A 27,541-nucleotide genomic window follows, 5' to 3' on the forward strand; every position below is an offset into this window, starting at 1 on the left:
ATGGCCCAGGGCCCTGCTTGCATCAGAACCCACTGCTTCAAGCTCCAACCAACTGCAACCTCAACAAGCCAGCCATGATGTCTCCTACCTCTTGTGCAAGCAGAAAACACCAACACTGTGCACATGGAGAAACGACCACACCGTTTTCTGCTCCTGGGTTCTGTAGACACACCCTTTTGACCTCCCAGAGGACTCCTTAGCATCAGCTCTGGACAAGGTACTTTGAGAAAAAGCATGACATCATTTCCTAAACTCTACAATCCAGGGTTTTCATCTTAAAAAAAAAAAATCACAAAAGCAAACTGCTGGCATTTCTTATCTCCCTTCTTCTGCCCAGGCTGGTCTTGCACAAGCAGGATGACCTTCCATTGGGTGACAAGTATGTCGTAAGGGAAACGTTTACAGGCACTACAGGCCTGACCTGGTGCCTCGCCTACCTCATTAGAATTCTAATTAGATGTGTAGGAGAGGCTGCTATAAATGGGAAGGGCATCCCCAGCCGTCTCCCCACACCTTCCATCCGTCTGTCCGTGCCATTTCCACAGAAGAGGCAGAGGAAGGCGAACATGACGGGTGAGTGCCTGGCATCTTCCCTCCAGGTCCTTGCTGGAAGCCCGAGCTTCCCCCGGGGCCAGCCTGGGAGGCCGCATGTCCGGCTCAGGACACCAGGCCCGTAGGCTCTGAAGGCGAAATCTTAGTACTGAAGGATAGTATTCACGGGCGCCTCTTTCTCAGGAGCTGCCTCGTCCCTCCGGGTGATCGCAGGGGTAGAACATGTTTGGAATGTAGTCCTGAGTGATGTGCAGGGATTCCACCCAGCTGGATGTCACGTCCCTTAGACAGGTGGACACGTCTGGCCTTTTCAAGCCGGCTGAGCCCTGCTTCCCCTATTTCTCAGTGCAATTGTTCCAGCTGTCAGTAATGTAGGCAAAGAAAAGCACATCTCAGTGCTACAGGGAGAACGAGAGTGACAGGGTGTAAGTTGATTTAAAAAAAAAAAATCATTAGCACAGCTGGAATGCTCCTAGGTAAACCACACATCCGGAAGTACCGCAGGCTCTTTGTAAGTGACTCCATGAGCTGAAACCTCCCGTGTGGCGTGGCAGAAGGAGCCAATGTGCCTTGAGGCTGTCCCTTTGAGCCTCGCTGGGGCAGGGGGCCAGAAGGAGCTATGGGGGAGTGCAGGTTCTTTGGCCCTGTGGTCACTGCTAGGGATCTGGGCTCTCCTTAGTCGGTGCCCCTGCTGGGCAGCGTGCTAATTATTGCCTGTCGGGGGTGCTCAGCCTCGTGGGTTGACAGCGACGCCAAACCCAAAGAGGGCATGAGTCAAACCTGTAAAATATCGTGAATGGTAGTTTGGACCTCGGGAGGGTTTGCCAAAGAAACCCTTCAGCACGATGCAAACAGGTGAATGCTGGTAATCCCAAAGCCCAGGGCAAGGCGGATGCAAACACAAGCCCCTCCCCCATCCCGTTTCCTCCTATGAACATGCATTCGCTCCAGGTTGTTTGCAAGAGCTCCAGACCCTACAGACTTTAGCATGAGGGGATGTCAGTGTCACCCAGGCCATCTCCCTCCCTCCAGGTGGACAGGCTTGCCGGGGTCACACAGGAAGTTGGGAGCAGAGCCCGGATGAAGTCCCAGCAGTGCCTTTTCCGCTCTGTCCTGTTACCAGAATTCAGAGATGAGCATGTGTGGCATCTGGGATGCTGGAAAACAGTACTGATCTTGGTTTCTCAGTTGAGCTCTCTACCCACCTGCCTTTGTGTTCCTTGACATCACCATGCTCCAGGTACCTGTTTGCAAGATGCAAGGCCTGGAGTAGACAGACTCCGTCCGGCTCCTTCTAGTACTGACCGCTCTCACCATGGGAGAAAACCAGGGCCAAGGAGTCTGGGCATTGGCATGTGCTCAGCCCAAGAGCGAAAGCACAACCATCATTCCGCATCCCCTGTGGGGACCCCCTGAATAGCCTGGATGCAGTGAGACCACACCATGGCCGCAGGCCCGTGAGTCAGTGCCCATGACTTGTGGAGTCGCTGTACTCTAAGAGCTCAACATCTAAATCAACTGGAGATGTCCTAAGGTCACCACAGAATGTAGACGCAAGCCAGTTAGGAAAAAAATCAATTTTCAGAAAGGCAGGAGAGAGACAGGTGGATAGGATACGTTCTTTCCCCTGGATTTGTCACACTGTCACGCATGCAGTTCCTAGCTCAGCACGAAGTCACTCAGCCAGGCGGTGCTCGGAAGAGGTTTCTTGAATGAATGAATTTTACCAGTAGGACACCTAGGGAAAGGAGCCACGGCAGGTGCAGTAGGGGACACAGACCCAGGAACTGTAGTCTCTGCCCTTGGGGAGCCCCCAGCCTGATCGTGCTTGGAAACAGCAGTTCATAGGCAAGTGACCTGCAAGGTGGACGGTCATTAGGGGTGCATTGCGAATCCAAACCCCACACTGTGGGGGCCAAGGGGAGGAGGACATGAAGCTCAGCCAGGATCTGGGCTAGTGGAGGTCCCAGGAAGCAGATGGCATTTGGTCATGGGCAATGAGTTAGACGTGGTCTGGGGCCCGGGGTGGGGGGTGAGGAGTGTTTTGAGCACAGGGAACAGAAAAATAAGTGTGGGTGGGTCGGCAGGTGTGAGCCAGAGACCAGCAGCATCCCATGTGTGCTGGTTTGAGAGCACTCCATGTCCTGGTCCTAACTTAAGGTTCTAGTTAGAATCAGCAGGGACTCAGGTACTCCACTCCTCATGGAGAAAGCAGCCGGGCAGTAGCGGGGATGACGGTGGCAGTGTTCTGCACAATGGGGTGCAGGGTCCTGGGGCCCACCGTCCCAGGGGGGCCTCATTCCCCACCCCCAAAGCCACTTGTGGGCCCTGGGTCAGAGGCAGAGTCCTCAGGGTCCAAACCTGCAGGAGGCCAGGACCTCTGTTCTGGGGACACCCTGAGGCTGTGAGCTTTTCTTGCCAACTGCTTTACTGGGCAGAGCCCATACCTTCCCTGGACTCGTGCCCGATGTGCAGAGGACCTGTGCTGTTCCGGGCTGTGGGTCAGCCACAACACCTTTCTCCCTGGAACTGGGACACCAGCAGCTCTTTATGCAGTGGCAGCAGCCAGGACTTCCTCCTGGGGTCCTACCCCGCGTCTGCAGACCCATGAGTGTGCAGGGCTCTCTTCACGGGGGTACTGGCTTCCCGTCTCAGCCCCCTGGACAAGGGCAACCCCTAGACTCCATCTGCAGGCCAATCACCCCTGTGGGCACAGAGGCTCGGGGCTATAGACGCTCAGTGGGTGAATGAGGATAGCTGCCCCTTTTCTGCCTCAGTCCCCCCACCCCAGTTTCCTGCCACCTGGGGCAGCCCCTGCTCCCCGTCCTCCCAAACCCAGACCTGCCAGCGGTTGTACCCCCGCCGTGAGGGCTGCCCTGGGTTCTACCTTCACCACCCAGCATTCCATGCAGAGGTAGCGCGGGGTTTCAAGTGCACATCCACAGATGTGCCCTGGAGGGCTGAATCTCCGCTGGTCTTGACCAGCTGAGTGAACTTGGGCGGGCTGCTTAACCCCACGTCTCAGGTTCCTCATCTCTGAAATGGGGCTGTTTTAGGGCCACCTGGCTGGTTCCGGTGTTTAAGTGTCTGACTCTTCATTTCAGCTCAGGTTATGATCTCAGGGTCATGGGATTGGGGTCCACACTCAGAGAAATGGGGAGCCTACTTGAAGATTCTCGTTCTCCCTCTGCCCCGCCCCCATTCGTGCTATTTCTAGCTCTCTCTAAAATAAATAAATCAATATAAATAAAATAAAATGGGGCTCTTCTAGTATCCACTTCATAGGCACTCAGGCCCCAGAGCTTATTATGACTTGGAAACTTCTTTCCGGAGCCTTTCATTGCCTTGGGGTCTGGAAAAAAAAAAACACACACACACACACACAACCCATGAGATGAAGTCCATTTTCTAATCAGGGAGGACCTCCCAGGACCCTCTCCCCCTTCAGCCCCCTCACTGACCCCTCTCAAGTCCACAGTTCTTGTCTGTGTGCTGTTTCTCTTCACCTCCCACAATTGTCTGTCTCTGCCCTTCTGGTCTGTGCCCCACATGTGGGACAATCGTGCTCCCTGGGCCCACATGCCGGCCTGGGGTGTGAGTCGAAAGAGGTAATTCTTTTCCCTATCGCTTAGGAGTGGAGGGAACAAGACCCAGAGTTTCTGGTAGGGGCTGAGGGATGGGTTCGGAAGGCGTCTGCCTTCCCTGCTCTTAGCTGAGTTTCCTCCTCTGTGAGCAGGAGCCAGCGACTTCCCCCACTTCCCTCCCGGAGTGGCCGTGTGGCTCAGGCCAGACCGTTGGCAGGAGAGGATGCTGATAGGTGTGAAGTCAGGAAGGGATTCTCAGTCCTGCCTGCCTATTAGAATCACTGGGGTGGGTTAAAACAACTGAAAAAAACCAAACCAAAACAAAACAAAACAAAAAACCACCAGGGCTCACCCTATATGCCTGAGACTATTTAATAGAGTCAGTCTGGGAAAAGGCTCAGGCCAAGAGAACTCTCCAGGCCATTCTTCTGTGCAGCCAGGGTGGAGAACCCCTGGTTTGGGAGCTTTTGACCTCTCTTTGGAAGTGAACAGGTCAAGGAGTCCTTCTCCTTCCCCTCCCCCCACCCACGTAATGTCAAGGCAGGGAGTCAGCTACAGGTGGCCCTTTCACTGTGACAGCTTCCTGGTGGCAACTTAGAGTCACGTGAGGTTGGGCAAGGCTGGCCTCCAGTATGGGCTTGGGTCCAGGCTCGGCCAGAGCACGTGCTATTTGACAAGTGGCATTACCCAAATGAACTCTCAGATCTCTCTTCGAGACATGGGGATAACGACATCATAGGGTTTTTGTCACTATTGAGGGACAAAATGCAGGGAAGACGCAGCGTGCCTGGCACGTCTGAGGCTGTCAAGGGCAGCCCAGGGAGAAGCTCAAACTCCTTATCCTTTGTTGCTATTGGCATCATGTGCGGGATCCCAAGGGATTTGTTCCCATCATCCCCACCTCTGGGGACCCAGGCGTTAGTGATGGGATCCAGATAATAACCCAACCAGGGAGGCTGTTCTGGTCTCACTATCCCCTTCTACAGATGGAGAAAGCAGCACCCAGAGAGGTGGCGACCTCACCTCAAGACCCCTCACCCCTTTGGATCTCCAGTCCAGGACTCATTCCACATGACCCTGCGGGCCTCGCCAGCCCCTTGCTCAGCTGCCAATGGAACCCTATCCTCCCCACCATCTGGATGCTAAGAAACTCTTCGGGGATTGAACATGTCTGAATATGGAGGAAGGACATAGGAAATGGCCCAAGCTCAAGATTGCTGAGAGCTGAGAGAAAGGCCCTGTGTGCCTGGGGCTGGTGGGGGGCTGGCCAGGAGATAGAGGTGTCCCATGTGCCTGGAGGGGAGCAGTAGGGAGAGAAGGGGGCATTGGGAAAGGCTCGCAGACCCTCAATGACCAGGATTCCAGACCTGGTTTCTGGGCCTTGCTCTGCTTCTCAGCTACTCCGTAAGCCTTCCGGAGGCTCAGTGCTCTTCCTGTAATATGGGAGTATTGGATTATATCACTGTTTCTCCAGCTGCCAGTTGTCACTCGTTAGAAGATCGTAAAATCAGTTTAGTGGATTGTGACCAGCAATCAAAACAGGAAAGAAAAGAAGTAGAAGTAGAAGGGAAAATATCAGTACATTGTACAAAGTGAGGGTTAATATTGTTTTGTGAAACTCTGTATCTGTTATAGACCCGTGTATTTAAACACTCTCTAATTTCTTCATGTGGTTTCTGACAAAACGCTTGAAGACACTTGGCTAGACGATTTTTAGTGTATCTATCAGCCCTAATTAGCCCTAGAAACCTGTAAGATAGAAATCTGTCTTTGTCTAGAGAGGAGGCATGGACAATAGGGTCTAGGCAGGCAGGGAAGACCCAGCCACTGGAGCATTAGTTGTCATGTTGGACCACCTGCCGGCACCTGGATGGTGTGGTCCTCCTGCGATCAGGACATGCAAACTCCAGGCACACACCGGGCACCCCCCGTCTGCTGCTGTCCTGTCTGCAGCCAATGATTCAGTTATAAAGCCAGGCTGATAAAGATTGAGACAGCTGACTCGTGACACAGTCTCGGATCTCTTCTGGGCTTCTCCTGTTATCTCTGCCAAACGTGGACCACAGAACAAGTGGGTGGGAGTTACATTTCAGGAATACGTGATTAGGTTGCCTTATGAATGACACTGAACTCCCCAACAGCAGTGACTTAGAGAAACAAGACAGAAGTCCGCTTCTTTCTTAGATGGTAAGTCTAGATGTGGGCCGTTCTGGGCTGGTCAGGCAGGTGCACCGTCTCCAGGGGCCCAACTCTGCCATCCCCAAGGTAATGGCCCTGCATGGTATCAGATGGCCTCTGTCCACACCACACCCACACTCCAGGTAAGAGGATGGAAGAAGAGGGAGGTAAACAGATTAAGGGGATTTGCCAACCATTTTTAAAAAGAGGTTTCCTCAAAAGAATTAAGAACAGGTATTCTAACAAATACTTGCATAAGCGCATTCCTAACAACACTCTCCACCAGGGTGAAAAGGTAGAAACAACTCAAATGTCTCTCAGTGGATGAATGGGTAAACAAAATAGGCCACAGCCCTATCACAGAATATTATGCAGCCATAAGCAGAAATGAACTCCTGATAGATGCTATCACATGGATGAACCTGAAAACATGATGCTGAGCGAAAGAAACCAACCCTGAAGGCACCAGAGTGGTTCCTTCCATATGAGATGTCCAGAATAGGCAGATCCGCGGAAACGGAAAGCAGGTGCAGGATTGCCAAGGGGGAATGGGGAATGACTGCTAATGGGGGTGACAAGCAGACCTAAAACCATGGCGTTGGTTTTACATTGTGAACGTACCACACGCCACTGAATTGTACACTTTAAAGTGGTTAAAATGGTAAATTGTATGTGCTGTGAATTTTAGCTCAATTAAGGAGAAAAAAAAAGGAGGTTTCCGGGCACTCTATAGCTTCTGCCTAGAGGTCATTGGCTGGAGCTCATTCACATGACCACCACCACCACCACCCCAGCTGCAGGGGAACCTGGGAAATGTAGTGCCCAGTTATATGGGAGATTTTATTACCAAAAAAGGAGGGGGCGAGGGAATATCAGGATAGATGCTTAGTAATCTCTGCTGGTGGCACAGATATGCTCAGGGAAAAGAACTAGAGAAATTGCCCCAGGCCTGACCCTGGAGCTAAGCAGTAACTTGAGAAGGTGGCATGGAAATGCAAAAACACTGGGATGAGAGCCCAGAGGCCCCCCATTGTGGGTAAGCCACCCTCTGGGCCACCATGTGCTCACATCCAGAATCAGGATGTGAGTATATGATCTATCTCCAAGGTTCCTTTCCCTCTGATGTTTTTTAAGAGGATATGTTCATAAGTCAATTGTAGGAGTCATGCAACTCCCCTTCCTCCCTTCCTTCCATCCAGACCGGGGCAGAATATAGTCCTGAGGCTCCAAAGTGTCCATGAGGTTGTAAATCCGAGAAGAACCTGACTTCTCCTGTCCTCCCCCACTCCCTGTCCATCCCTACTCATCCCTTCCCTGGCACTCGGACAGAGGGGGCTGTGGTTAGTGTTCGGTCAAGAGGTGGGGGGTGGGCAAAGGAAACTAGGAAATTCACCGACAGGAGCATCAGATCCGTGATCTGGGGGCTTGCAGAGCCAATCCTGGGGTTCAGAGATAGGACAGTGACTGAAGAGGACAGCTGTGGATGGAGAAGGTTTTCTGAAATCACACCAGGGGCTTATGAGCATGCCCTCAACCTGCCCGTCCCACTTGGGGATGCAGGGACAGGCTGCTCCCCTCTGATCCCCCTCCCATGTAAAATGAATGCCCTTTTGGAACACATTTCTCTTCCAGGGGCTCCCTCTCTCCTCCTCGTCTGAATACAAATGGCAGCATGGAGGATAATGCATAGTGAGGTCCGCTCACCATGTGGGTAACTTCTGGACTGAAGGTCCTACATGGGTCCCCTTTCCAGACAGAGAACTGGGGATTACAGCAACAGGCAAGTGACAGTAAGACCTGGGTTCAGAACCTGGCTTGGCCAATTCCGAGGTATACGACCTCAGCTAAGACATTGATTCCTCCTGAGCATCGGTTTCCAGTTTGTATAAGGATTCCAGCCACGATGTATGCAAAGCACTCCATATATTGTTAATAGCAGTTGACATGCAGGAGACTGATGTCGAAGGCGAGACCTGGGTTTTGCTCACCCCCCAGCTCAGAGATGCTTCATGTATCCCACAAGCACCCTCATGGGGAACTTGGCTCCTTTGTGCCAGGGCTGATGCTTGGGGTCAGAAAATGCAGAGATGACCATCACAGTCCCTCTGAGCAAGGCCTCACCTACTGGGACGTGTGCAGTCCCCATCTCCTTCCAGGGACTCAGCCTTTTGTCATGTTCCCTATGAACAAGCCATTGGTTTTTGGAAAGAAAGGGAGAAGCCCCTACTGGGGACTCAGCAAATAGTGCATAGCACTTGGTGGACCAAAGAAGGAGGTGGATTTGTTGGAGGGGAGGCAGATGCCAGCTACAGACATGGAACCTGGCTTTCCTTACCCCTGTGCTTGGCAGAGGGCTGTCTGGGGACATACCTTCTGTTCTCAAAAAAAGTTCATGGTCTAAAGTAGCGAGCTTCACATAGGGGAGAAAGGCACGCTTCCTTTTGGATTTGGGAAGGGGGTGAGGAATCTCTGGAGACTCAAACGATCTGAGGCTACATGTTCCTTAGAGCTCTTCTTTTTTCTAAAACAAGACAGAGAGTTAAGCTCTACCAGATCGCAACTGGCAGGGATGTGCAGTAGGTAGTGAGCAAGTTAGTAGGAAACAGGGGTTTTAACGGATGGGACCTTTGCCCTAGAAAGACCAAGCAGCTAACAAGCTAGCTCTATACAAGTCATGTGGAGCTTGGTTTGTCTGTTTATATGGGCATGTATAGAGTGTCTCAGGTCTGGGCTGTCACCATTCAATATTTATGTAGAGGAAAGTTCATCTTTCTGCTCTCCCTCTGCCCTTCCCTTTATTCAATATATATTTGTTGATTACATGAATGTTTTCATTACCCTGAACCTGTGCAAAAGCTTATCACTTTATTCTTTCAATGCTTATCTGTTGAATGAATGAATGGCAGATGGATGGAATGAATGAATGAATGAATCTTTCGTACACTGAGCCAGTGGCAAGATCATTTCCTGAACCCTGTATCCAGCACCAGTCTTTGGCTCACCACCCCAGACAGTCTACATTTCATTTAAGAGAGTATCTCTGAGGAGCCTCTGCCCATCTCCCCGGCTGCTTGGGTGGGAGCCCCCAGCCCCTGGCCTGCCCTCGAGCCCCACTCTCTCTCACCTCACCTTTCTCTTGCGTGCAGAGCCTCTGCACTAGCCAAACAACACGCCTGCTGGCCCTGCCTTGGGATTGTCTCCCTATCCTCTGGGATACAGCCTGCTGGTCTCTTCAAGACCCAACATTTTCAGTGAAACTTTTTCTGATCCCTACAACTGAAAGGGATTCTTTTCTGGTTGCATTTCCTTGACACCTTTCACTGAGGGACAGTGGACTTACCCACATTACATCATTCATTCCCACTTGTGCTTGCCTTACTCATGGCTGAAGCTCTTTGAGGGTTAAAACCACTTTTCATACATTTTTACACTTCCCACATTGCATCAAATGTAGTGTCCTGCAAATAAGAGATTAACTGTCTACGTATTTATTGAACGAATGCCCCATACTCACCTTTCCTTATGGATTAAATTTTGAGCTGTAGACATGATGGCCACCACATGATGAGTCTCTATTTGTTCATTTATTCTTTCATCCATTGGTCTATCTACTTGTCCGAACACAATCGAGCAATTTGATAGGCACCAGAATATGAGGATCAAGAAGGCACATTCTGGGGGAGCCTGGGTGGCTCAATGGGTTAAAGCCTCTGCCTTCCACTCAGGTTGTGATCCCAGTGTCCTGGGATCGAACCCCACATCCGGCTCTCTGCTCAGCGGGGAGCCTGCTTCCTCCTCTCTCTCTGCCTGCCTCTCTGCCTACTTGTGATCTCTGTCTGTCAAGTAAATAAATAAATAAATCTTAAAAAAAAAAAAAAGGAAGGAAGAAAGAAAGAAAGAAAGCACATTCTGATGGAGCCAGACAGACACATAAAAAAAAAAAAGTTGTGCCTAGCACTGGGACGCCTCACTACATTCCCATCACAAAGCTAGAAACCAGCTGGATTTGCAGAGGAATGGGTGATAGACCATCTCAAATGCAACTTGAAGGAATAACATTTCTCGGAAGGTTTAACTAAGCTACCCTCCTTATACATCATGGCCTCTGTCCTAGACCCTTCTCAGTTTAGCTCCACAATCATATAAGATGAATCTGGGACTGGGGAGGGGGGTTCGAGGTGTTTGTCCTCAGGGTCTTATCCAGAGATCTCACGAGGCTTTGGCTGGTTCCTGTAAACCGCTCTTGCAAGTAAGCAGTTGAAAGTACCCTCCAGGCCAGTGATCACCCGACCTCTAGGCCTAGAAATGCTCCTCGGGATCATGCCATCCTCCCCAGCCAGCAGCTGAGGCCTACCCGACATCCAGGGGATGCACATCTAGAGAAAGTAAGGAATACACGAGTAAATGTTTGCTGGATGTTGGAGGGGTAAGAAACACTTGGTGTCCAGGAAGGTGCAAAGGGAAAAAGCAAGCAAGCTTTTCCCTTGGTGAGTGATGGATTTGGGAGACATAGCCTCCTGCCGGGTCTGTCTGAGCACTGCCCCCCACCCTCCCAGTAATGATGCTGGGGCAGCAGAATGTGCTGACACAGAGCTGGTTGCATGGTTCTCCTGGCTGGTTGGGTGAAGCTATGCTGAGCACGTGGCCTTAGGGCCTTAAGGGCCAAGTAACAGGTGACCAAGAGGAGGGGAAGAGAGTCTCAGCGGTAGTGTGTGCAGAGGATGAGCTGCCTGGAAGGGCAGCATGGGGAATAGGTTATGGAATGCTTGCTATGCTCAGTCAAGGTCTCTGAATGGTAGCGTGCTTCTTCCTAGAAGTCTGGCTCTTCCCCAACAAGCCCCACCCAAAAGCTGTCCTTTGGGTAACGTCCACCTTTCCCCGCACCACCCTCCCTTGCCTTCCAGGACCTCAGGTCACCCTTCTGTCTTACAGCTTTAGAACCACAGAATGTCAACTGGCAGGAGACCTCCAACCGGCGGGCGCATCACACGGATAGGTTCTCCAGCCGGGAGCTCATCTTACGGAGAGGCCAACCCTTCAGTTTCTCATTGAACTTGAACCGAAGTCTTGGCGATGGAGAAAGCCTGGCTTTCATCACCTCCACAGGTATCTTCTCACCACTCCCCCAACACACACCTGAGCAGCCCTTGGGGCTGTGTCTCCACGGGGCAGTTGTGTGACATTGGGACCACTGGGCTCTGGGCTCCAACCCAGCCCTTCCATGGATTTGTGTGACCTTGGGTGAATTTCTGCCTGTCGATGAGCCTGAGACTCCTATTCTTTAAGTCCAGAGAGATTTGGCCTACCTGGTCTCTCCAGTCGCTTCCAAGGTCATCATGTTGTGCTTCTGTAGATGATGTCCCCCCAGAGCATCCCTGTAGTTTTACTGGAATATGATCTCTCTCCATGGTCTGGCTGGCACTCCCTGGTTCCCATTGTCCTCTGTCTTCTTTTACAGGGCCTTACCCTTCAGAGTCGGCCAGGACAAAGGCTGTCTTTCCACTCTCCAGTGGGACAAGTCATGGGGGCTGGAGTGCCCAGCTCGTGTCCAAACAAGACAACATCCTGACCATCTCCATCTCCAGTCCTGCCAACGCGCCCATAGGCTGGTACACACTGAACACTCAGATCTCCTCCCAGGGCAAAGACTTCGTTCTGAAACTCGGGACATTCATATTGCTCTTTAACCCCTGGTTGCCAGGTAGGGACCAAACCAACCACTCTCAATGGCCATCAGCTAAGCAGTACCGATGGAAAGGAGCTGGGAAAAGGATTTTTCCAGGCTCAAGTTTGATTAGGGGAAGTTCGTGGGCTATGGAAAGGGTATAGACACCAGGAGTCAGAAGCCATAGATCTGAGTCCCAGCTCTGCATCCTAACCAGCTCTGTAAGTCTGGGCAGTCAGTCTGTCCTTCTGAGCTTCATATTCCTTACCATTACATGGAAACCCTGCTGTTTCCTCTGGGGCTATTGTGGCGATCTCATGAGCTTTTACAAAGTGCGTAATGGGGTATAACTATAAGGGACAATGACCACAGTACAATTCTACGGCATGGAGACAGCTTCTTGCCTCAAGGAGCAAGTATCTCCTTCCTAGGGTCTCATTTTCAGACCCTCAGGTCATCCCGGCTTCTCTTTCAAGTTCATAGTTGCCATAATATGACTTGGAAGCATTAGAGTTCAAGGCTTCATTCCTTAATGGAGGTTGAGGGAAGGGCTGTAGGTGTGGTTGCTCAAGCCGCTAAGCCGGTACTCCGGAATGGGAGGAGGACTGGTCCCCTAGGGTCCTCTGTAAGATTCTAGTTCGTGACATCTGATTCTTGTATCAAACAGAGGATGGTGTCTTTATGAGTAACCATGCTGAGAGAGAGGAGTACGTCCAGGAAGATGCCGGCATCATCTATGTGGGGAGCACGAATCGAATCGGCATGGTTGGCTGGAACTTTGGACAGGTAAAGTCATCATAAGGAGGCTGGGGCTGCTGTTCCTATAGCCCAGGAATCTCTGTGGCTCTCCCTGCAGGGAGGTGAAAGTTCCCAACTCTATTTGCCTGCCCTTCTATGCATTCACTTACTCATTCAGAAGACGTTTGCTGAGCACCTACTATGCACCCGGCCTCAGCTGCACACTTGTGCACACAGAAGACTGATGACACATTTTCTCTCTTTGAGGGGCTCACCCTCTAGTGGGCAAAACAAATAGCATAGCTAAATCAATACAATGAAGTTTTACTGGTGCCATGATTCACAGATGAGGATAAGGCCAAAAGAGGCACTTGGAATAAGAGTGTACTTTCTGTTATTCATTCCATGTAAGAGTACGACAGAATGTCCTTGGTGGGAGGAGTTGGCCTCTCAAAGCCATAGCCTCTTTGTCCTTTGTTACTGTGATGCACACCCCTCCCCCATCTGAGTCCACAGAGCTCCTAGAAAACATTCAGGGATTCCCCCCACCTCTCCTTCTTTCCAGCATATAAATGGAGACATGAGAGTGGGTGGAGTGCCTTGCTTATCCAGGAGGGGGTGGAAAGGGCATGGGCCTCCAGTTCCCATTCTGTAGTCAACCATGGCAAGTCAGCTGTATATTTTATATATGGGAGTTTTGGGGCCAAGTTTCATTGGAAGGAGGAAAAAGGGGAAAAAAAAATGCATTAGGGCATGCAATGTACCTCGGAGTGGAAGGGAGGCTGATTTTTTTTTTTAAGATTTTATTTATTTATTTGACAGAGAGAAATCACAAGTAGATGGAGAGGCAAGCAGAGAGAGAGAGAGAGGGAAGCAGGCTCCCTGCCGAGCAGAGAGCCCGATGCGGGACTCGATTCCAGGACGCTGAGATCATGACCTGAGCCGAAGGCAGCGGTTTAACCCACTGAGCCACCCAGGCGCCCCGGGAGGCTGATTTTGATGGCATGGTCTGGAAAAGCCTCTCTGAGGAAGAAACATTTAATCGGAAACCTGAAGGAGGCAAGGAAGCTAGATAGATGCCTTGGGGAAAAGCACTGGAGGCTGAAGGAACAGCATACACAAAGACTCTGAGGCAAGAGAAACATGGCCTTCTTCTTTTGAGAAGCAGACACTAAAAATAAGTCTTATTTTGGGAAAACTGCTTCAAAATCTTCTTTCAGTGGGATATTTTATCTTTATTATTAGTTTCCCAGAAGCCTAAATAATAGGCTCAAGAGCCAGATGGAAACTTTGAGATGAGATTGGCCTGAACCTCTGTATATACATATAGCCAGGCCCAGGCAGGCTAAGTGATTTGCTCCCAAGGCCATGACAGTGAGAAAGTCTTATTTAGGCACCTCAGCATGGTGGATAGCCTGGGCTCTGGCTGGGTTTGTAGGTTAGAGGCTGGGCGAGGCAGCTACTCCTTGGGAACTCTCTGTCCCCGAGGCCCCAGAGTAGAAGGCCCCGGGGTCATTCCTGTGGTTCGCAGCCGCATAGCTTCCATACCCTTAATTAGCCAACACTCCTTGTCATTTCTTTCATCATCGCGTATGTCCCATTTTGAACAGTTCGAAGATGGCATTCTGAACATTTGCCTCTCGATCCTGGATCACAGCCTGAACTTCCGCCGTGACCCTGCTACCGACGTGGCCCGCAGAAATGACCCCAAGTACGTCGGACGAGTGCTCAGTGCAATGGTAAGTGATAGGAAAATCATAACAACCAGTTGTCGCCATAGATCGGACTCAGCATTGGATTAGGTACGTCATGTCCTTCCATGGAAGCCTCAGAAAATAGAGTTGGTGGCCATGACCATCCCACTTTGCACACACAGAGCACGAGGCTCCTCTGAATTAAAGGACTTGCCTCAGACACATGGGTCTGCCCAGCTCCAAGGTCCTGCCCTCTCTCTCTCTTGAGGCCTTTCTCAGACATAAAGGGAACTTGCCCTTCTGGGGTCCACCAGGCTAGGAGGACACAAAGCTGAAACTTTGCTCTATCGCTGGACCTCCTGGGGAAGAGGGTAAGCTCCCAAGTGAGCCCCAGGCATTAGCCTCCCTTGTTTTGATCCCTCCCCTGGACAGCAACTTGGCTCAGGTTTCAGCTGGGGCAGCCGCACTCAACACCTGGATGGGGAAACCCAAGCAGATAAAGGGACTGGTCAGCTGTAACCACAGCCTTTGAGCCAAACCAGAACAAGTCCTCCAACTGCCTGCCCGGGGCTCAGTCCTTCCACATGAGACCTGCCCTCTCCCCAAACACACACACACACACACACACACACACACACACACACGCTGGGGCCGGGAAGAGTCTCGCTACTCAGTGTGTTGACAAGGCTTCCCTCAGAAGGGTCCAAACGTGGTCTCCGCCTGCTCAAATGTTATATATAAATGGAAATGCCAAAAGTCGAAGGGTTCTTGAAGTTTAAACCTCTGAAATTCATGGCCCAGATGTGTCTTAACTTTTTTGTTGTTGTCGTTAGTGGCCTAGGCCTTTCTCCGTCTCTTTCCCTTTCAAGTGGGAGCGTTATCTGAGTTCACGAACTAGTTAGGTTGCTAGACATCAGAGCAATCTTCCAGCTGCTGAATAAGCAGGGGGCTTCCTGTGAGAGCGGAGGCGGACACCGGGCTGGCAGGAAAGGAGTAAGGGGAGCCCCAGGGCATGTGGAACCGCACGGATGCAACGGGCAAGGGAACCAGGGACGTGGGGCCTGGGCTGACCCTTGGAAACGGAGTGACCTGGGAAGGGGGGGACGGAGCTAAAGCTGAGGTTAAGGGAGGCTGAGCCTCGTGGGCCTGGGAGAGGGTGGGGGAGGCCAGCCGGCTCCAGCAGCTGCTGACTCACTCTGACCCTGCGGACAAACCATGTTATCTCAGTGCCAAGTTCCTCAGCGACACCTCCCTGCCCCGCTCTCTAGGCCTCCTGCTCGGGCTGGGCCTTGAGCTAATTATGGCCTGTACCAGGCTTTGAAAGGCTCAGCTCTCAGCCAGAGATGACCCTACCGATTACCACTTTGGTGGCTGGAGCACCTGTGACTCAGGAGATGGGATGGGCTACATAATCTTCCATCTCGGAGAAGGCCTGTCTTGCCTGATCCTGCGATTAGAGCCCAGGCCTTGCTGGGAGTGGGGGGAGGAGCGCACTCCTGTCGCAGAGGGGCTGGGGAAGGCTGGCCTGGCCTGCGCTGGCCAAGGATCCTTCTGTGTCCAGACTCTGTTCTCATTGGCCTTACCACCTGGGGAGCCAAACATAGGCAGGGAATGGGGCTCAAGGCCTCTCACTGGAGGGTTGGGATCAATGCTGGTCCAAGTTTCCTAAACTCTGAACGCTCGGCTCCTGGAAGCTCATTTGTTTCTAACTTTCCCTGTATGGGAAGGAACATGAAGAGCATGTGAAGAGAGGTGAACTGACCTGCCCACCATCCCCCAGCTGACGAGCAGCAGAGTTGGGCTTAGAACCTGGTTTCTCCTTTCTTTCCCTTTTCACTTTTTATTGTGGCAAAGCTCAGACCTTCACACAAATAGAGGAAATGGTAAAACAAACCCCTGCTACCCACTACCAGCTTTTGTGGTCCCCTCCTCAAGGCCAGTGTGGTTTCAGGTCTGACCCACTCCTTTACAGAGTAGTTGATAAATCCCAGGCACGATATCATTTCACCTGTAAGTATTACAATATGTGTCTCTAAAAGACAATGCCACTCAGGTCTCCTGATTCCTAACCCGGGGCTCTGTTCACACTGCATCCTGCCCGTGCTGCTTATACAGGAATCAGGCCTTCCGTTGAATGAATGAGTGAGGGAGAGAGGGAGAGAATGAATGAATGAATGAATGAAAAGCAACATTCCATCTTTATGCATTCCAAGAAGTTAGCCGCTGAAGTTCTAAAGCACCTTTTTAGAGAAGACCAGTACCCCCAAATTGAGTTTTAAAACATGGGCTTCCAAGTCAGACATCAGCGACCCGCCCCCCCCCCCATGAGTCCTGGCAAGAAGCCATGGGCAGGCTGGCGTCTGGACCCTGCCTAGCCGCTGAACAAGCCGTGGAGCCTCAGGTTATCCCATGAGCCTGCTCACAGGATTGATAGATGGGTTAGGGGCAATCGTCACAGCCCGTTAAACAAAACACTTCTAAACTAATGAAGTGTTCCAGACCCTAAGAGGATCTTTGTCACAGTGATCATCCCCAAATCACCCAGGAAGACACAGAAAATCCACTTGACATCTTCCTGGCTTCCTTCCTCATCTCCCTACCTTGTCCCCTGAACTCACCACTGACGCATCTGGGGCTCCCCCTGCCCAGGTCAACGGCAATGATGACAATGGCGTGATCTCCGGGAATTGGAGTGGCAACTACACGGGGGGTCTGGACCCACGGAACTGGAATGGCAGTGTGGAGATCCTCAAGGAGTGGAAAAAATCGGGCTTCAGACCCGTCCGATACGGCCAGTGCTGGGTCTTTGCTGGGACCCTCAACACAGGTACTCGGGGTCGGTGGGCAACCATGGGGAGGAAGGTGGGGCGTGACCAACATGCCATTTCCGCTGCAGCCTGGGTCCTCATACCCCTCCTTGACTTGCAGTGCTGAGGTGTTTTGGGATTCCCTCCCGAGTGGTCACCAACTTCAACTCAGCCCATGACACAGACCGAAACCTCAGTGTGGACGTGTACTATGACCCCTACGGGAGGCCCATAGAGAAAGGCAGTGACAGCGTGTGGTGAGTAGCTGACCTATTCTGAACACTGAACCTGAGCAGCTTCTTACCCCCACGCCTCCCCCAGGTCCTGCCACCCGGCTCACACAGGAGCTGGGAGGCAAGTAACACGTGAGCGCAAGCTTTCCAGTGGGAATGTTGGCAGTGCTGATGAGCCCTCCCCTAAGATCCAAAACAACACTCCCTAGGGCCCTGTGAAGTCTGGGGTCCCCTGTCTTGCTTTCAGATGAAGGGTTCAATACCCGTGAAAAATAGTGGTTCATGGGCTCGGTGCAACTGGCCTGAGTTTAGAGAGTCCACTAGACCCTAAGCTACTTTAGAAGCTTTTGAAACTCTTGATTTGCCAGTACCAAAAGTCAATTGATCTTATTCCCAGCAACCCCTATGACTTAAAGACTTGCTTAAAGGAAAGCAGTGTGTTTTCTCTTATGCATGTGTAGTTTCTATGCACCTTGATTTGATAGAGTAAGAAGCCTGTTTATTCTGGATTTCAATTGAAAATAAGAAGCTCTGAACATAATTGAACACATTGAACATATATACATGTATACACATATATACGGATATGTAATTGAACATCTGTATTTCTTTTTTTTTAAGACTTTATTTATTTGACAGACAGAGATCACAAGTAGGCAGAGAGGCAGGCAGAGAGAGAGGAAGGGAAGCAGGCTCCCTGCTGAGCAGAGAGCCTGATGTGGGGCTCGATCCCAGGACCCAGGGATCATGACCTGAGCCAAAGGCAGAGGCATTAACCCACTGAGCCACCCAGGCGCCCCAAACATCTATATTTCTAACCATAAATATGGCACGTGCCCTTGTATCTTTATACCCATATATATATGTAACGTCTAATGGGTGGCAACTGAAAATTGGTTGTATAAAACTTAGAGACACATATCTATAACTTCATATAGTAGTATACATACGTAAAATAAATTCATTACATCTATTTGAGATCATACTATATGCCAAGTCATTACCGAGTGGTAACTGAAAATGATTATGTCTGTATCCGCATGTACACACAGATAACTATGTGCCATATATGCAGAGAAATTCTTGCCTATGTCAATGATCTATTGTTTTTAATCCATTTCCAAGGATATCCCCTCCCCCACCCCATACACACACAATCACTCACATGCGTATGGGGCTACATAACCTGATCGCAGATGCCATCTTATTTCCAGGCTTATTTCAGGATGTTCTTTCCTGATCTGCACATATACAATTTACTGTCTAAATGATATTGCTGCGTTAGCAAGATATTGTTTCCCAGCTACTCATGAATGAGTATTTTTTTTTCTCCTCCCTAGTTTTTTCATTTGTTGTTGTGTCCCGTATCCCACTGCAATCTGTTTTCACCACTGGGGCAATGCCATTCCTGGCCTCGGTTTCCTTCGCAAGAGGAGATGATTGGTCCAACATCATTCGGGAAGGGAGGTCCCTTTGGGTGTAACCCTTCTGGGATTATCCTTTGTGCTATGATCCGCAGAGAGACCAGAAAGTTGGAGAGTCAGTCCTCTACCAAAAGCATGCCGGTGCTGTTGGAAGACAGGGGATGGGGAAGCTGTTAGAAGAGGCTGTTTAGCAAGCGACCAGGGAGATGCATCAGACAGTAAGCCCCATGGGAGCTCAGCGAAGGAGTCACAAAGGAATGCTTCCTGGGAGCAGAAATATGGGGCTTTTAAGCTGAATTTGGAATTAGGACCCAAAGGTCTTGGTTACTGGTTTACACTACCACCCCACATTAGCTTTAGATTTCGTTCCAAATATAATTATCTTGGGACAAGTATGGGCCCGTGGAGACATTCCACGGTGTTTTCACTGTCTTTTTTTTTTTTTTTTAGATTTTATTTATTCATTTAAGAGAGAGAGAGAGAGCATACAAGCAGGGAGAGAGGCAGAGGGAGAGGGTGAAGCAGACTTCCCGAGGAGCTGGGGCCCTGACCGTGGGGCTCAGTCCCAGGACTTGGAGATCATGACCAGAACTGAAGGCAGACGCTTAACCATCTGAGCCACCAGGAGCCCCCAGAGCTCTGATTTTTGCTGGGGGTCTCCTCCTTTCTTACCTGCTCATCCTCCACCAGCCTTCCTGGTGAAAGCAGTGGCAACCAGTGGTCCCTCCCCAACCTGCTACTTTCCAGCTGCAGCTGGAGAACCAGCACTGGATGGAATGAGGAGTCCTGAGTCCTGGTTCTGGCCCCACTACTATCTTGCTCTAGGGCTTGTGTAAGTCACCTCATCTTTCTGGTTCCAGGTTTCTCCATCAGTGAAATACAAGGGTTGGCCCAGCACTAGGTTCACTTAAGTCTCTTACTGGCATTTTTTTTTTTTTTGGATCCTCACCCTCCTCTTTGTGTGGGAGCTACCCTCCCCAAGGGACCTATACAGTCCCTTCTGCATAGATCCCACCCAGAGGGAGATAAAACACAAGCCATTCTCTGCCTGGAATGACTTTCCCAATCTATTATTGTAAGGACAGTTCAGGTTTGGACAGAAACACTTCAATCTGAATATTTCTGTGTTGCACATGTTGGAAGCTTTTAAAACCTTGCCCAGAGATGCCTAAAGTCATAGAAAGTAGGGATCAAGTGAGGTTAAGCCTCTGAAAGTTCTTGATAATAACAGCAGCAGCAAATAGTTTGCTGAGCAATTGCTATGTACCAGGCACTTACTCTCCAGAAATGATGACATAGGCACTATTATCATCACCCCCATTTTACAGTTGAGGAAACTGAGGCACAGAGTCACTCACCCAAGGGCACACAGCCAACAAATAGTGGAGCTGGGATTTGAACCCAGGCAGCTTTGTAAACTATAAAGCACCGGAGAGATGCCAGAGAACGTAGTTATTATTCCTGATTAATGTTACCTTGAGCAACCGAACATTGCTTACCTTGAGATTTTCCTGGTTGGCTGGACACCAACCAGAGCTGTGGTGAGGCTGGGTGCCATCCAGCCCGTGCAGATGGAGAAGCTAGGCTCTTTGGTTCACACCTCGGCAGCAGATGGCACTTCCTTGTAAAACTAAACACTACCTCACATGCTCAGTGAGGAGAAATGACTTACCCAAAGTCAAACTGTGAATTTGTGTCCAAGCTAGGAGTAGAACATGGAGTCCTGCCAACAAGACTCTCCCAAACCAGACAATCTTAGGACTTGGTGGTGGAGGTATTGGGGGTACCTGATGATTTCATGAATGAGAAAACGAAGCCCTGGAGAGAAATAAGAGAGACGTTTAGGCTCTCTAATAAGCGTCTGACTTTATGTAAGTTCCTTAACTTTTTCGTGCCTCTGTTTCCCATCTGTAAAATGAAAGGTTAGAACAGGGGACCTCAGCAATTTCTTCTAGATCTTCTTTCTTTCAATCACATTCACTGAATTCACTGGGGTGCATTTTCTTCTTAACCATTCTGCTCATGCTGGTGGTTTGGCTCAAGTGGTACAAGCCTCTGGAGTGTTCGCTTCTTGAGAAGCAGGCTGCTTTGGGGTGGGGGTGGGAACCTCAGTCTGGGATGCTTCTTCTCCATGGTCCCTTCTGAGCCACTGTAGAGGAGAATTCTGAGGCCCTGATCAGTCACTGAGCAGGAAGCAAATGATGTGAAACAGTAGGACCAAAGCTATCTTTACCTTGACATTTCTGGCTTATTTTCTTAATTCATTTGACTCAATTCCCTGATTTCTAGAGTCATAGAGCTGACTCTACTTGTAGACATTCTATAGCTCTGAGGTGGCAGGCACGTGGAGATCGCCCTACCCCGTCCTAGGGAGGTGGGGTTGGCTAGTTCTAGGGAAGAGCTGTTGGCAACCAAGCCTCAGCCTGAGCTCCTGGCTCCTGATACAATCTCTCCATGGCAACCAGCCTCCACTACTACTTAGACGCCCTGGTGTACCTCGCTCAGACCTGCAGCAAGGAAACCAGCTCCAAGAGGGCTCAGGCTGCAGAAAACATGATTAAGTATATACCGTATGCCAGACCCCACCCCGGGCCCTGGGCACCAAGAGGGAGGAGATGCAGGAACTGGGCTAGAGGAGCTTACAGCTGCCCAAGACAGACGATTATGGAGTAGAAAACGTGAAATAACCAAGTGATGTGCAAGATTCAGAGATAGCACGGACAGATCGCTGGCATTCTCCCAGCACACCAGGAGAGGACTTTTGGGAGGAGGTAATATCTGGGCTGCATCTGGAAGGCTGCCAATGGAAGAGGTAGGAGTTTGGAGGTCCCTTTCTAGACAGGGTCTCCTGACCCCATGAATTCAAAGGTAAGCATAATTCCGATGCTGTCTCTAGAGCAGTGGCTTATAACCTTCCAAAATTACATCAGAATTGACTTAGATGGAGGGAGATAGGGGAATCCACATCTTTTAGTAAATGTCTCAGATAGTTCTGATACCTACAGTGTGTCCTTTCCTTGAGCTCCTCCTCCTGAAACCCCTCAAGACAGAAACAGAACCCAAGGTTGGGAGGTGGGAGAGAGCACAGCACACAATCAGAAACATACGATCAGAAACAGAATTTCCACGGTGGCGCCCTTGGACATTTGAAAGGTACACGCATGGGTTGCCTGGGTGGCTCAGTGGGTTAAAGTCTCTGCCTTCGGCTCAGGTTATGGGGATTGAGCCCTGCATCAGGCTCTCTGCTCAGTGGGGAGCCTGCTTCCCTTCCTCTCTCTGCCTGCCTCTCTGCCTACTTATGATCTCTGTCAAATAAATAAATAAATAAATATCTTTTTTTAAAAAAAGAAGAAGAAGAAGGGTACCTGCATCCCACATAACCATGAGTAAAGTGCTGGCTTCCTAATGAGGGAGGGACCAGGATGTATCTGTTATCTGTGCCTTCTTAAATTCTTGCCTTGCAGATAAGTAGTAAAACACAGCTACTCACCAGTTTTTTTTTTTTACCAACCCACCCTTCCCCTAGGGTTCTCTGACAGGAACCAGATGAACACAAAACTGCTTTCTCATCCCTGTCTTGTCTCCTGATCACTGTCTCACACACTCCATGCTTTCTTCTGGGTGAATTCTTACTGACTATGAAAGCCCATTCAAAAAAAAAAAAGACATTTTGAGGGTCTTCCTAGGGATAGTTTTTAAGAGAGAGAGCACACACCAGTGGCGGTTGTGGGGAGGGGCAGAGGATGAGGGAGAAGAATCTTAAGCAGGGTCCATGTCCAGCACAGAGCCCAATGCCGGGCTCCATCTCACCACCCCAAAATCTGAGCCCAAATCAAGAGTGCAATGCTTAACCGACTGAGCCACCTAGGCACTCCCGCTAGCGATCATTTTTATCATGACCTTCCCCCACTGCACAATTATAGGAAATTTCAGGATAAAGCAGTAAAAGTCATCTGGAATCCTATTGTTCACATACTTTTAATATTTGATCATTTTCCAGCAACTCTTTCTTCCATCAGTTGCTGTCTTTTATGGAATCGGGATTATACGTTTTACAAGGCATGAGTACAAAACAGAACATATAATAGGTGCATCCTGCTTTTCCCCACACCTGGAAACCAACTTTGCAGTTTTAAATCACGTGTTTTTGATGAAACGCTGTTTTTTTTTTTTAAGATTTTATTTATTTATTTGACAGAGCGAGATCACAAGTAGGCAGAGAGGCAGGCAGAGAGAGAGGAAGGGAAGCAGGCTCCCTGCTGAGCAGAGAGCCTGATGCGGGACTCGATCCCAGGACCCTGAGATCATGACCTGAGCCGAAGGCAGCGACTTAACCCACTGAGCCACCCAGGCGCCCAATGAAACGCTGTATTTTTGAGCATATTTCCCTATGTCATTAAATAATCACCAAAAATAAGATTTTAAGTGCACTGTATTCTCTTGTATGGTTGAACCATTATTTATTTTCCTACTGTTCTTATTACCATTCCCCAGGTTACTTATGTCCCTTCTTTTTACCCTGTTATATATAACACAGGACTTGGCATTCTTCTGTGTAAACCTTGAACACATCTGTGATTAGTCCTGTAAGAAAGATTGCTAGAAATGGTTTGTCCCTCATTGAAGGGAATGACCGCTTTAAAGGTTTATGACATCTCTTCCTGTTTCCTTCCAGAAAGATTGTGTGACCTTTGTTTCACTGCAGTAGTAAATAAGAGTATTCTTTTTCTCCATGCATATTGTTGGTTGGTATTATTCTTAATCATCTGTTCACCCCTTAGGCTCTTATCTCCTTCTGCCTTGTTTTGGAGCTGAGTTTTTATATCTCCCCTTGTTCCCTGAAGAACTAGCAGGCTCCTTTTGCACCCTGTAAATACTTACGGGGCACTTCCAACTCCTCCAATAGGTGCAGAGCATACCACTCCCCCATGTACATAGTCTGGCCCCCCAGGAAGTCTCCTCCAAACCTGCAAAATGAAAATACACTTTTCCTGGTTACAAAATAATAAAAAGTTGGGGTGCCTGGGTGGCACAGTCAGTTAAGCGCCCAACTCTTGGTTTCAGCTCAGGTCTTGATCGTGGGGTCGTGGGATCAAGACCCACAGCGGGCTCCATGTTCAACACAGAGTCTGTTTGAAGAGTCTCCTGCTTCTCTCCCCGCTCACTCACTTGTGTGCTCTCGCTTTCTCAGAAAAATCTTTAAAAATAAGAATAACAATAAATAAATAAATTAGAAGAGTCATTAATAATATAACTATCCAGAGAAAAATATGAATAACATTTTGAGACAGATCCTCCTGGACATTTCATTCCATTTATAGTCACACACATTAGATGTATGTGTGTTGAGTTACCCAAATAGGCTCAAGTTAAACAAGTCTATTTTATTATTTTTTTAAAAGATTTTATTTATTTATATAACAGAGAGACAGAGAGCATAAGCAGGGGGAGGCAGAGGGAGAAGGAGAAGCAGGGTCCCTGCAGAGCAGGGGAAGCCTGATATGGGGCTCGATCCCAGAACTCCAGGGTTCTGGGCAGTGGCTTAACCGACTGAGCCACCGAGGCACCCCCTCATTGTATGATTTCTTATATCTTTCTATGTCAATAGATAAAAATTTAGAGAGATGGTATCATTTGGTGGTTGAAATCATGGACCCTGCGCCATTTCTTACTTGATACACTGTAGCCATCTTTCATGGAAGTGCTGGATTGGTTTTAGGCATTCTTTTGGACAGTTCTAGAATACACGATCGCATGACTGCACCACAGTCTGCAGAGAATTTCCTTAATGATGGATTTTTCCTCCACTGTTTTTGCTCTTACAAACAATGCTACAGTGAACATCTTCCCCTGTATACCTGTGTATTCTCATGGGGATTCTTTTATAGGAGAAATTCCTAGAGTGGAATTACCAGCTAAGTGGGCACGTAGATTTTTAAAGGTTTATCATACCTATTGCCAAACGGCCCTCCATAAATATCACACCAATTTCAAGTTCCACCAGTGGGCTCTGACTGTGCTTGTTCTCCCACAGCTAGAAATGAGTATTACAGAATCCTGTGTGTCATCCTGGGTTTTCATCATTGTCATCTTATGAGGGTCATGGTACCTCTTTGTCACTTTAATTTTCTTTTCACTGTAGTGAGATTAAAACTAGTTTCCTGTGTTCAGTGATCACTTGTATTTCTTATAAAAAAGTGCCTGCCCATCATCCTTTATTGGTGTATTTCACTTGTTCTTTTGTGTGTTTTTCTTGTTGATTTGTAAGTACTTTATAATATTAATTACAGTAAATCTCTGTCTATACATACGTTATGTATCTCCCTCATTTTATTGATTTTTTTTTCAATCTTTTTTCTCTTTCTTCTTCAGTTTGGGCAATTTCTACTGGTCTGTCTTCAAGCTGACAGATCTTTTCCTCTGTGCTCTTGATTCTAAGCCCAGTCACCGAATTATTTCATTTAAGGTGGGTCTTTTTCTCCAGTTGTAAGTTTGTATTTGGTTCTTTTTTCATCTTTTCTCTTGCTCTGCTAAGAGTCCCTCTCTTTTCACTTGTTGTTGACCTGTTTTCCTTTATTTCATGGAACTTCATTATAATAGCTGCTTTCAAGTCCGTGTCCAGTCATTCTGGCATCCGTACTATTTTAAGGTTACTCTGTTGATTAGAGTCTATTCCCTTGAAGGATGGATGCCGTTTTTCTGGTTCTTCATGTGCTGAGTCATCTGGGTCTGTATCCTGGGCATTGGCTAAGTCGGGATTCTGTCAGTTTATTTCAGCAGCCTGCCTGGGGGTGGACCCAGACGGCAAGCGCCGTGGCACTTGTGGCAGCAAAGACTCAAGTCTCAGCTCAATTCTTCAATCGTCAGCCAGACTGCTTATCTGCATACATGCATGGGTCAGAGCTGCTCAGAGGCTTGGGCAGGGTTTATCAACTAACCTGGGATCTTTTTTCTCTGACCCCTTCCTTTCCAGAGCTTCCCCCTCACACTCTAGTGGCCCAGGTGGACTCAGACTATTTATTGGCTCCTCAGGTCAGAAAAATGTGGGTTGTCTGTAACAATTTTTACTGCCTTGCCCTTCACCCCAGCTGTGGCCTGTCCTTAAGGCCAAGTCACCCAAAGTTGCAATTTACCCCACACTGACTCCTTCCTTCAAGTTTTGACTCCTTTCCAAAATCCTTCTGTTTTGTTCATTCTCAAGTAGTTGTCTTGTTCTTTTGTGTTTTGTTTTGTTTTGGAGTTTACTGTTACCAGCAGAAGGGACCATCTGTTATGAGCCCACTCCGCCATGCAGGAAACAGAATTACAGTTTGTTTGGCTGGTTGGTATAGGCAAGTTTAATATTTTTACCTCGCCACATTTATCTGTCATTTTCTTCATGGCTTCTGAGTTGGTACTCTGCACTAAACTATCTTCTCCACCTCCTGTGTATTAAAAAATCCGTTTTCAAGTTGGATGGAACTTGCATTCATGTCAGACTTACAGCTTCTGGTTGGATCAAAACTCCCAGAATCAAACAAATGCAGTTGCATTGGGTGTGGAGAGGAGGACCAGACGGGAGAGGGCGGAACCACGGGATGCAGTGATTAAGACCAGTTAATTGGCTATCTCTAGAGTCGTGACCAAGACATAGAGATTGGGAGGTGAGGGGATGCCTTTGATGAAGAGCATTTTTAGGACTGGCGTATATCATTCTTCGATCCAGACCTCAGCCCAGCAGCATGTGGCTCTTAGCCAGAGCTGTCCCTCTCCCCGCAACCCCATCCATTCTCAGCCAACAGGAGACACAGACGTGTACTCCAGCAGGGCCCACACGAGAAAGCACCGTGGGGTTGCCCACTTGGTTATTGGCTCTCACCTAGAACCATTCTGCTCCTCAGAAGGGCCGTAGAAAATCGTGGTCTAGGACCCAGGTTTGGGGGTTAGGCATACCTGAGTCCAAACTTTGACTCTGCTGTCGTAAGCTGCTTAACTTCTCTGAGCCTTGGTTTCTCCTTTTATGAGATCAGCAGGGAAAAAATGGCACCTGTTTCATAGTGCTGTGAGGGCTTGCGAGAGGCAGTGCTGGGCAGAGTTTAGTCCAATAGCTGGGGCAGAGAAGACTCACTCAATGAGGAGGAGGCACTGGGCTGTCCCGCCAGAGATATGGTATTTTGTCACCTCCGGCTGCATGGCCCTGGGCAAACCCTGCAGTCTGTGTTTCCCGCTGCAGGAATTTCCACGTCTGGAATGAAGGCTGGTTTGTGCGAACTGACCTGGGCCCATCGTACAACGGATGGCAGGTTCTGGATGCTACCCCCCAGGAGAGGAGCCAAGGTAACCCTCTTCCGGCCCTACTGGTCATCACCCCTTTCTCTGGGTTTCACTCTCTGTCCTGGCCTCTCGATTCTTTACAGGGGTAGACAGAAGCAGAAAGCCTCTGAGGGCTCTCCATCCCTGGAAGGCACGATGGAATTAAACCAAAAATATTTTTCAGAGAAGACTTCCCATCCTAATTTTGCCTGGCTCAGGCTGCTATTTAAATGAGTGGCTTCCCCGCGCCCACACGACTGTTGTCAATGCTGTGGAGGCCCTGGCACGTGCCAGGCAGCAAGGGAAAGAACCCACGTTCTGCCAACAGTGATTTCCCCACACAGCCTCTAGTAACCTATGTCTCCCAGCACAGA

At 49.3% G+C, this 27,541-nt stretch overlaps 1 protein-coding gene across 1 annotated transcript in view; it reads left to right on the forward strand.

Annotated features, from left to right (window-relative positions):
* The first annotated feature begins 523 nt into the window (after window positions 1–523).
* The window catches only part of TGM3 (transglutaminase 3), a 41,490-nt gene continuing 14,472 nt past the window's right edge, over window positions 524–27,541 (forward strand). Inside the window, exons 1-8 of the mRNA XM_004772920.3 lie at window positions 524–573; window positions 11,247–11,420; window positions 11,773–12,015; window positions 12,647–12,765; window positions 14,328–14,456; window positions 17,061–17,238; window positions 17,340–17,475; window positions 27,088–27,191. Of these exons, the coding sequence (XP_004772977.1) occupies window positions 567–573; window positions 11,247–11,420; window positions 11,773–12,015; window positions 12,647–12,765; window positions 14,328–14,456; window positions 17,061–17,238; window positions 17,340–17,475; window positions 27,088–27,191 (1,090 nt within the window). The 5' untranslated portion in view covers window positions 524–566. The remainder of the gene's footprint in view (window positions 574–11,246; window positions 11,421–11,772; window positions 12,016–12,646; window positions 12,766–14,327; window positions 14,457–17,060; window positions 17,239–17,339; window positions 17,476–27,087; window positions 27,192–27,541) is intronic.

The sequence above is a fragment of the Mustela putorius genome, unplaced genomic scaffold (assembly GCF_011764305.1).
Source record: "Mustela putorius furo isolate JIRA1106 unplaced genomic scaffold, ASM1176430v1.1 tig00000054_pilon_pilon_pilon, whole genome shotgun sequence".
Classification (NCBI taxonomy): domain Eukaryota; kingdom Metazoa; phylum Chordata; class Mammalia; order Carnivora; family Mustelidae; genus Mustela; species Mustela putorius.